Source organism: Sesamum indicum, linkage group LG13 (assembly GCF_000512975.1).
Source record: "Sesamum indicum cultivar Zhongzhi No. 13 linkage group LG13, S_indicum_v1.0, whole genome shotgun sequence".
Taxonomy (NCBI): Eukaryota; Viridiplantae; Streptophyta; class Magnoliopsida; order Lamiales; family Pedaliaceae; genus Sesamum; species Sesamum indicum.
In genome coordinates, this window is record NC_026157.1 from 4825583 (window position 1) to 4836218 (window position 10636).

Below are 10636 nucleotides of genomic sequence, written 5' to 3' on the forward strand. Positions count from 1 at the left end.
AATTCATTCAATTACAATTTAAACGATAAGTTGTTCATACGAATTTTGGTACATAAGTATTTATAAATATAAGTTAAATTATTTCATAAAGTGCGCCTTTTATTACTATCAAATCACACTCCACGGCCATATAACCTCAATTTCAATACTAATTAAAGTATTATAAAATTTTAGATAAGAACATTCCAATAAACTTAATGTTTTGTAAATATGACATTCTCGTTCATCTAAATTGTGATAATTATTAAAATGGTCTGATCATTATAAGATTAACATCAGGTCATGGTCAGATCATGGATGGCCTCAACCCATATCACTATTAAAAAATACCAAAATCTCATCTACTCTTTTTTCCAAATAACAAATAACTATGTCCATAAAAGGTGAAAAAACGCAAGTATGGGAACAGTCAAACAGCCCCTTCTCTATCCCATCCAAATATCTCCCATGCTTATCGAAAGGCGCGCCAAAAACAATTAACTGCCCACTTAATAATCCAATCAACACTCACCACGTGGGGGTCCAACAACCCCGCACGTCATCCTACCTTCCGTATAAGCCTTCCAGAATTCTCGTCAAATGCATCTATCTACCTTAGCCTACGTCGATCAGCTCAACTACACGCGTTTCTTTTCATAGTTGGATCAAGAAAATGGAGTCCCACGAACCGAAAACCTCCAATTCGACGGCGGAAGAAGATGGGTGTTCGAACTGGGATCGTGCTGTTGTCGCCCGGCGCGTGGAGCGGCTCTTCTTGCACCTTAACCCACCGCCGGAGTTTTCCGACGGGGTGGAGCTGGCACGGTGCGCGGGGCGAGCGAAGAGTGATGTGAACACGGAGCAATTGTCCAAGTACATGAGGGGGAAGTACAGGGACGTGCAGCAGAAGGTGTATGATTACTTCAATTCGAGGCCGGAGCTTCAGACGCCGCTGGAGATATCCAAGGACGAGCATCGGGAGCTTTGTATGAGGCAGCTGATGGGGCTGGTCAGAGAGGCTGGGATTAGGCCGTTTAGGTATGTTGTGGAGGAGCCGGCCAAGTATTTCGCGATTCTTGAGGCGGTGGGTAGTGTTGATATGTCGTTGGGGATCAAGATGGGGGTTCAATACAGGTAATGATTCGCTCCCTTTTCGGATTGTATGCTGAATTTATGTGAAAATGATTGTGAGAGTGCTTATGTGCCTTATAGTTGTCTTATTACTAGATTGAATTATGTGGTATGGTTTTCTTGTACTAGTTGAAATGTACTTCAGAAGTCCATAATAAGGCTTGTAAGAAAAGTTTGTTTAGTTTATGACTGGAGTTGGGGGGATAGTGAAATTTGTTTAAAAGTACATTCACGGTCTAAAGTTGTTGGTGAATTAGAAAATGATGTTCATTTTTTATGTAGTCTGCATGTGGGAACATCATAGTCACGTGATTGTATGTGCTGTTTAAACTGCGTTGGGGACTTGGAACTTTTGTCTGTTTAAAGCGCAGATAAATTCTGAATATCTTTTGTTAAACGAAGTCATGAAGATGCACTTGCAACAGTATTTCGTTTTATTAAGAGGAAACTGTTCTTGTTACAGGGCTTCATTATTGGTAAATAATTAGTGTTCTAAGCTCTATTGGAAAACGATGTGTTATGGTTAATGCAGTATCCTGCAGGATACTATGTTTAACAATCTTGAATCTTCACCTAGATGGTTCTTGACGACACCTTGAATGTGTGTGCCTTCGTTGCTTATGTTCGTCCCATTTCAATGTTACATTTTTGTAGCCTTTGGGGAGGCTCTGTGCTCAACCTGGGAACCAAAAAGCATAGAGACAAGTACTTTGAAGGTATAGATAACGTGGAGTATCCAGGGTGCTTTGCAATGACGGAACTTCATCATGGTAACACTACCTAAATTCTTATGTACCTAGTTTCTTTTCAGTCCTTGGTATTTTCTGATTGTCTTCTTGCAACCTGATTATTGAAGTAGACAATATTTATATGATGCTAGGATGCATGTTCATCTTTCACCAGATAAGTTGTGGCTATCAGCATGTAATATCTGTCTCATGCTATGAATATTGATAGGAGAGAATCAAGAACATGGCATAACGACCTGGGCGTACTTTCTGTAGTTCATTTTATACCTTAGTTTTATGGTTTGCTTTTTTTGTATAACAAACAAGGAAAAAGTTGATGGTTTTACAAGCATCTTCATCCAAAATTTTCATGCTTCCGGCCTCCATTTCTGGAATTTCACTAATATTCTGACATACGCCTGTTTTACTTATCTATTTATGTTGAATGCTCCTGAAAGGTTCCAATGTTCAAGGCCTCCAGACAGTTGCAACTTTTGATCCAATTAAGGATGAATTCATCATTGACACACCAAATGATGGGGCCATTAAATGGTGGATTGGTAATGCTGCTGTTCATGGAAAATTTGCAACAGTTTTTGCAAAGCTGATGTTGCCTACTCATGATACCAAAGGCGTTGCTGATATGGGTGTTCATGCATTCATTGTCCCAATTCGGGATATGAAGACCCACAAACCACTGCCTGGAGTTGAAATACATGATTGTGGCCATAAAGTTGGTCTAAATGGAGTGGATAATGGAGCATTGAGATTCCGGTCAGTAAGAATTCCTCGAGATGATCTTCTTAATAGATTCGGAGATGTCTCGCGAGACGGGAAGTACACAAGCAGCTTGCCTTCTATCAACAAAAGGTTTGCTGCCACACTAGGTGAACTTGTAGGAGGAAGAGTGGGTCTTGCTTATTCTTCCGTTGGTGTCCTGAAGATTGCAGTCATAATAGCTGTCAGATATTCTCTGCTGCGGCAGCAATTTGGTCCTCCGAAGGCACCTGAAATAAGTATACTTGATTACCAATCTCAGCAACATAAGCTCATGCCAATGTTGGCTTCAACTTATGCTTTCCATTTTGCCACGCTGGATTTGATTGATAAATACTCTGAGATGAAGAAGACACATGATGAGCAGTTGGTGGGCGATGTCCACGCACTTTCAGCAGTACTCAAGTCCTATGTTACTTCTTATACAGCAAAGTCACTGAGCATCTGCAGAGAAGCTTGTGGAGGTCATGGATATGCTGCCGTCAACAGATTTGGCAGCTTGAGGAATGACCATGACATCTTCCAGACATTTGAAGGGGACAATACTGTCCTCCTGCAGCAGGTTTTTCTTTTCATCTAATCTTTTATGCTAATTAAATTCTTCTTCCTTTGGTAGTTGATCAACTAGATATTGATTTTCTTAGACCAAGACATCAATTTTCTGAGACCACCATCCTTATTCAATAAATGGGAAGAAAAGAGACAACAATATCACCAATTTAGACAATAACTTCTGATATTGAGTGATTTGGATGTAGTATGATTTTACGTAGGTTCTTGTGAAGCTGGTTTGTCCCTGATATCAACAGTCAATATCAAAATCAATTTATTTGGGAACTGTATTTTTTTATTTAACTGTTTTTGTGCATCTACCTATTTTTTGGGGGGACAACTTTATAGGATATTATGTTGTGATTCAGGTAGCAGGTTACCTCTTGAAGCAGTACAAAGAGAAGTTTCAAGGTGGGACGCTCACCGTCACATGGAACTATCTGAGAGAATCCATGAACTCCTACCTATCGCAGCCTAACCCAGTGACAGCTAGATGGGAAGGTGAAGACCATCTACGAGATCCCAAGTTTCAGTTGGACGCCTTCAGGGTTGGTATTGGTTATTACTTTTTTATCCAAGAGGGCAATAAAAAACTTCATCTCTTCCTTATAATCTTTTCTCTTGCAGTACCGTACTTCTCGACTGCTTCAAAGTGTGGCTGTTCGACTCCGGAAGCATTCAAAAACTCTGGGGAGCTTTGGTGCTTGGAATAGATGTTTAAATCACCTTCTGACACTTGCAGAATCTCACATAGAATCCGTCATCCTTGCAAAATTCATTGATGCTGTGCGAAGGTAATTCTTCTCTTGCACTTGTCTTCTCTTTCCTCTCTGGGATTATTAGCTCAAACTGTCAACTACCTTTTGCCTCAGTTGCCCTGATCCTAGCTCTCGTGCTGCCCTGAAACTTCTGTGCGATTTATATGCCTTGGATCGGATTTGGAACGATATTGGAACTTACCGCAATGTGGACTATGTCGCTCCTAACAAAGCTAAGGTAGATCCCTGGTCCCTTGCAAATCCTAGTATTCACTTAAGATCAGAATTTCAGATGGCTGCTTTTGGGTCGTTGGAACGAACGAATACCTCTTATTGTGTCCCGATTAGCTTACGAGATAAAAATCAGACATATCTTATAAATCTTAGTAATGGTTTTCTGAATCTGCAGGCGATACATAAGTTGACTGAATACTTGTGTTTCCAAGTGAAGAATATCTCACGGGAACTCGTAGATGCATTTGATCTTCCAGATTATGTCACACGGGCTCCGATAGGGATGCAGGCTGCAGAAGAAGCTTATGCACAATACACTCAGTTCGCTGGCTTCTGAAAACCGTGTAGATGCATTGATTCCTGATAAGAGAGCTTAGACTCCAATTAAAGAATGCAGGTTGCAGAAGCAGCTTATTGATAGCACACTTAGATCAAGTATACGACGTTCCCTCGTTGCATATGGTTCTCATTTATCGTGTATGGTGAACGTTGTAAAGCATGATGATTCATACTTTCCATCCTCCTAATTGAAGGGGGTTTGTTCTTGTCTACTGAAAGCTGTTTTGTTGTTACTGTCAATACAATTTATTGAATTCTATATAAGCGGATATTAGGTCCGCCTATGTACTTATAATCCTCTGCCAAAATCAAAATCCAGTGACTGTCTCACGTTCACTTAAAATTACTTCCAGAACAGGGCTGCAAGCTTCCACGGGTGGATTTGGGACCAAATCTACCTTATCATACGGTTCTTTTTCTATTTATTAGTCCGCGTTACAGTACAGGGACCGTACGGCCTGGATGTAATGCATGTAATACTGTTTGTCCGAAATTCGGCAAAAACATAGGAGGGTGACTTACAATCCAAGGAGGTGATGGTTCCAGGTCTACAGTAAAACTTCTATAAATTAATAAATTCTTTGAAATAATAAAATTTTTCGGTCCTGGGCCTTTATAAAGAAATTATCAAATTGATAAGATAATAAGATAATAATTTTTTGAAAAATTCCTTTATAAATATTAGGTCCCATTAAAACTCTAAGTTAATAATTCATAAATATTACAATTATAAATATTAAATATGAAGTCTGTAATGCTTTATGCATTTGATCATTCGTGGATGATTTTGTCATGTCTTTTAGATGAGAAGATTTCCATATTGAGATTTATATAGTATATGTTTAATTCATATGCATGGATATATTTAATTGGTTATAATAGTTATTCAAGTGCAATGAAAAATGTAAACATGTATATTTTAAGCAATTCCAATGAATTGATACATGCGTCCATGAATATAATAGTTCGTTGTATACAATGAATTGATATTATACGTAAATATATTTAATTAGTTACAAAAAATTGGTTGATGTATGAATATAATCAATGAAACATATATGAATTCATTTATTTTCAATACACATGTATTAAATTTGCTAAATTTAAAAAGTCTCTCTTTTAATTAATAAAATATTAATTTATCGAAAAGTTAATATTTCTCTAAATTGATAAAATTTAATGATCCCAAAATTATTAATTTATAGAGGTTTTACTGTATATACAATCATACGCTCCATTTATTAGTCTATATAAGAAACAGGACAATTGAAAGAGTTTAAAATGTCACACAAAAATACAACTGAAATGAAAAAATAAATCCAACTATTTAATATTTATTTGAGATGGATTGATTTTGAATCAAGCTTGGTTTAATATTTCGAGGGAGTTTTTTATATAATTTTTTTTACACTTTTTTAATAACTTAAAGAGTAAACTACATATATTAAATTCAAGCTTCGCTTTTGGCCATTTGAAAGCTTGCAGTAAACCACCCAATGGCAGGTTGTGATCCAAAGTCACCCATTTCAATTGCAGCAACAGATAATGTTTACTATATAGTAAGTTAGAAACACCGAATGGGAATCACAAAGCAAGTGATAAATTGATCATAACAAGTTGAGGAAACATAAATATCATCATCATCCATAAACAGTGTAAGAATAAACTTATAAACTGCTAAAACAACAGTACGACACACAATTATCGGGTTCTACAATGGTGCATAACGACTAAATAATGATCTTATTTTTTTGTGAACTTCAATCCTCAGCTTCCTGGTACTGTTGGAGGACCTGGGGGCAGCTAGCCAAAGGCGTGTTCTTGAGAAATCCCAAGGCATTGGCGAAGCGGGCGTTGGAGTTCATGCCATTGTTGCGGGTCAGGATGACTCGAGCACGGTCACGGCCTGCGTTCGGAATGCTGCATTCGGGGTCTGGGCTCTTCACCAGCACTGAATCGCAGTAGTCATCGCCACGGTCGGTCTCCACAAGGATCTTGTAGTGTCCGGTTGAGTCAGTCACGGCCTCTTTCGTGTAGGTGAGTTCGGAGGAGTCGCGTTTTCTGCACTCGACTCTGACAACAGCACCTGCCCAAGTCAAGATAACATTATTTACTTCATCATGTCCAAGAAATCAAATGTATGTTAACAAGAGCAAGACAATCTGAAAAAAGATTGTTCATTTGCCCAACCAACACAAACCATTAGAAAGTAGTACCTTTAATTTTGAGCTATGAGCGCTAAATCTACGGCAGTAAAACACACCACAATGTTCGATAACTGATTCAACATTGATAGTAACCAACTGATTTGAATTCAAACATAAGGAATTAAGCTCGGAAACATTCAAGAGTTGACGCTCATATCCAAGCTCGAACCCATCAGCAGAAAAGGATAAAATGTGTCAAAATATCAAATCACTCTTATTTTGACTCACTCTCTACTCAATTAAAGCTCGTTCAAGCTTGAGAATCAAACCGAACACATAGTATAACTTTTGAAGCAAAGAACCTAAACAAGATAGAACTGTACGGCTCGAGTTGATTAATTTACACCCTCAAAATTGAACAATGAGGCAAAAAATCAGCAATAGTCTCTTTACCAAGTAATCCATTCATACTCCACCAAGATCAACAACATAATTCCCAGATCTAGCAAAAATGCACATAATATCCGTAATGTAGGCACAGATCTAAACAGTGAGTCCAACCTACAGATGCGTAACAAAAGCATTCCAACAAAAGTACAACTGAGTGAGAGAGAGATAGTTTACCGGCGAGGTACTTGGTGGCGGAGGTCTCGTAGCCGCAGCGGCAAGTGTCACAGTAGACACAACCGGTGAGCAGAAGGGGGTCGTTGGCGAATCGGGCGGTGACAATGGAGGGTACAACGCAGAGAGCAAAGAGTACAAGCAAGAATTTCGCCATATTTTCCTGTGGAGCAAAGATTTAGGTGTGATGGGTTCTCTGTCTCTCTTTCGGCGGATGGGGTATTGATTGATATAATGGGTTGGGAGTGGGAGTGGGAGTGGGAGTGGCGGTGTAATGTTATAGGGTGTAGGCTGGCGCACAGCAAGCAACCCAAGGGTCACATGCAATTTTTGGAAAAAAGAAAAAGAAAAGCGCGTCTCCCGGCAATCAATCTACGCTACTTGATTCTCTCTCTGTCATTCATTGATTTCGGTGGCCGGGCCCCACTTCTCTCTCTCTCTCTCTCTCTCTCTCTCTCTCTCTCCATTACGCGGAGTGTGGACATATGCTTTGAATGATATAATAATGTTCAATGCCAATTCATTTACTAAGACTGATTTACTTTTGACACAAAATTATGTATTTATTTCAAATTTGTGTTTATGGGTAATATATTACTAATTTTAGAGATATTTATATTTCTTTTAAATTTGACGTAATTATATGTAATTTTTTTATAATTTTAAAAAATATTATCTAATATTTTTAATTTTTATTTTTATTTAATAAATAGATTTATTTCTTAACCAAAATTCAGTAAATTTGTTGATATTCGCAAAACAATTTAATGAAAATCTATATTTACCTCCATTTGACTTATTACAGATCAAACAAACTTTTTTCTTATCAAACTACCCTTTATAAGAGTGAAAATGTATAAGGATAGTTTGGTTAGAAGATTATTTGATTGACCTGAAACAAGTCATTATTAAGTTAATCCGGGCATATATGGATTTTCATTGAACTTTTTTTCTTTAATATCAATAAATTTAATGAAGTTTAACTGATGGATAATCTGTTTGTTAGTGGAAGCAATATCGGTGTACTGTATGTAATTTTTTAAATTATAAATAATTTATGTGTAATTACAGCAAACTTTTAAAAAAAAGTCACTATAATTTGTTCTTAGTTTAATAAGTTTATATTAAGGATATAATTTTAAAGTAATTATTATGACTCAAATATGAGTCGTCAAAAATATTTTTACTTATGTTTCTTTTTTTCACAAATGATCATTTTTCAAAGTACACATTTAAATTAATTCATTTTATTTATTTTGATCACTTATTCAATTTTCTGTACTAACTTTTCTTATTTAAAATATATTAAAAATTTAAATTATGCATGTGCTTGAATCGCGAATTATATATAATATTATTTGATATGTGATTGTGAGTAGAATTAAAATCACCCCTTTTTTTTTTTAATTTTGCAAGAAAAAATGTTGAATATTTAATTTCATTAATTGATAAACAAAATGATCCCTTCAATCTCTATAATTAAATGACCCTCATATTATTCTTTTTCCCCCTTCCTTTGTTTTCTTTTGTTCAATATATTAGTTCTTGTGTGATTGTAAGAGTTTTTAATTCTATAAATATCTGTTTTTATTAGTAATTACTGTTTAAATAGTGAGCCTATTTCTGTAATATTATTCGAATACGAACTTTATCAGAAAACCTGATCATACAAATTCGCACACAATAACTATTATGCAAACGGTGAATTTATCATCAAGATTATGTAAAAACGCAAGCGATACAAGAGACATGATTGAGAGTTTCTTACATAAAATATATAGTTTGATTCATCTATATATTTAAATAATTAAAAAGCATCCCTTTAAGGGTTTTAATTTTTTTATTTTTTGTCATCAAATACAGGATAATCTTGTAGTAATTTGTCCATTCAACCTAATGGCCCAAAGTAAATGTCACCATGATGTCTTAGTCTAGTAGTTATGGTTGAAGTTCAATAAACAAATTAGAGATCATGGATTCGAGCCCTACTGGATGTGTGGATATTTGTGTCACTTTGTGTGAGTATTTGTCTTAGTTTACATCTTTTATTATTTTTAGTTATATTAATGTATTATTCAATTTATTAATTAAAATATTGTTATAAATCATATTTCAAAAAAAAAGGCAAAACGCTATTCTCTAAACAAATAATATTAATAATTAATTTTAAAAAATATATTAATAATTAATTTATATGCACAATCATGGCATCTTGATCTTTAAGCAATTTCACGAATTTTCCCCATTTATTCCCTTTCCTTAGAATTGCTTCTGTTTCTGCCCTTCACATTTCACATGTGTGAAACGTAGAGAAGAATGCTGTCCCATGCAATCAAATCATAACAATTATGAAATACATACCCCCACTCTTACACTAAACCTAATATGGGATTTACAAAAAAGGTCTTTCAAAACATTTCTTTTCAAGAAATCTATTTCCCTTCTTTAAAAGAGTAAAATATAGTGGGCTTTCTCGAAGTTTTTATAATTATAAATATTTTTAGATTGTTTAAAAAATTACAATACCCCTTTAGAATTAACAGTAATTTAATAAATATTTATTCGTAGCAATTTATTGTAGATGAGCATTTGTTAGAAGGTTAATATCAAAGGCCTATTTGTAAATTTTCTATAATGAGGAAGTATTTTGTAATTATGACAATCAATGGAGCCTATTGTAATACTTATTTTAAAGTTGTAAAGTTTTAAACTTGAGTCGTATTTTTCTTTGTTTTTATATAATAAATTCACATTTAAAACTCTACTTATTGACCATTGATTGAGGTTGTTGGTCATCTACTAATTCGATCCGAGATGTGTTAGGTGTTGGAATCGTTCCCATCTCGAACACTCGATACTCAGACCAATCAACAACTCAAAATAGTGGTAAAATATAATTCATTGTCAATCATGATATCACTTGTCATCAGGAGACCCCTAATCCAAGTTAAATCGTTGTGGATCTGTAAAAATATAACAAAATTCTTGGCATTGTTCAAAATATACCCTATATATGTGAGGGTAAAATGGGTATATCAAGATATTTGTCCACATGAGAAAATTATAAGAAATTCTTGACTTAAAGTCGTTAGTTAACTTGCATTCGCGTGATTTTGAAACATGGCGAAAGCTAACTTAATGGAAAAGCAACTTTTGCAGAAGAATTTAGAGGAGTAGCGAGGGTGAAGGACTTTCATGTGATTAATGAATCATGAAATGAGACCACGTGCGTCGCACATGCAATCACACATATCCTGGCTGAGTCGGAGTGGCTGACGGGTTTGGCTTGGACTCGTTTGGAACTTTGCGGTCGGATCTTGATCATGGTGTAATTTCGTGTCCTGGCTGAAGTGGCTGACGGGTTTGGCTT

General features: G+C 35.7%; 2 protein-coding genes across 2 annotated transcripts; one reads left to right on the forward strand and one right to left on the reverse strand.

Moving 5' to 3' along the window:
• On the forward strand, nt 570-4793 carry LOC105176477 (acyl-coenzyme A oxidase 2, peroxisomal). Its single transcript, XM_011099292.2, has 7 exons — nt 570-1113; nt 1765-1880; nt 2297-3177; nt 3536-3715; nt 3795-3961; nt 4040-4163; nt 4335-4793. Exons 1-7 carry the CDS (start codon nt 653-655, stop codon nt 4494-4496), a joined length of 2091 nt encoding a protein of 696 aa, XP_011097594.1. The 5' UTR covers nt 570-652; the 3' UTR covers nt 4497-4793.
• LOC105176478 (major pollen allergen Lol p 11-like) lies at nt 6077-7537 on the reverse strand. The gene is made up of 2 exons (XM_011099293.2): nt 7270-7537; nt 6077-6584 (listed from the first exon to the last, which is right to left on the reverse strand). The coding sequence occupies exons 1-2, from the start codon at nt 7421-7423 to the stop codon at nt 6259-6261; spliced, it is 480 nt and encodes a 159-aa protein (XP_011097595.1). The 5' UTR covers nt 7424-7537; the 3' UTR covers nt 6077-6258.

Bases quoted from the DNA above. Each gene is read 5' to 3' on its own strand.
- LOC105176478 (XM_011099293.2), bottom strand. From the start codon at position 7,423: ATGGCGAAATTCTTGCTTGTACTCTTTGCTCTCTGCGTTGTACCCTCC. The intron at 6,585-7,269 runs GTAAACTATCTC...TGACTTGGGCAG, and splicing joins CGCCACCAAGTACCTCGCCG to GTGCTGTTGTCAGAGTCGAG.
- LOC105176477 (XM_011099292.2), top strand. From the start codon at position 653: ATGGAGTCCCACGAACCGAAAACCTCCAATTCGACGGCGGAAGAAGAT. The intron at 1,114-1,764 runs GTAATGATTCGC...ACATTTTTGTAG, and splicing joins AAGATGGGGGTTCAATACAG to CCTTTGGGGAGGCTCTGTGC. The intron at 1,881-2,296 runs GTAACACTACCT...TGCTCCTGAAAG, and splicing joins AATGACGGAACTTCATCATG to GTTCCAATGTTCAAGGCCTC.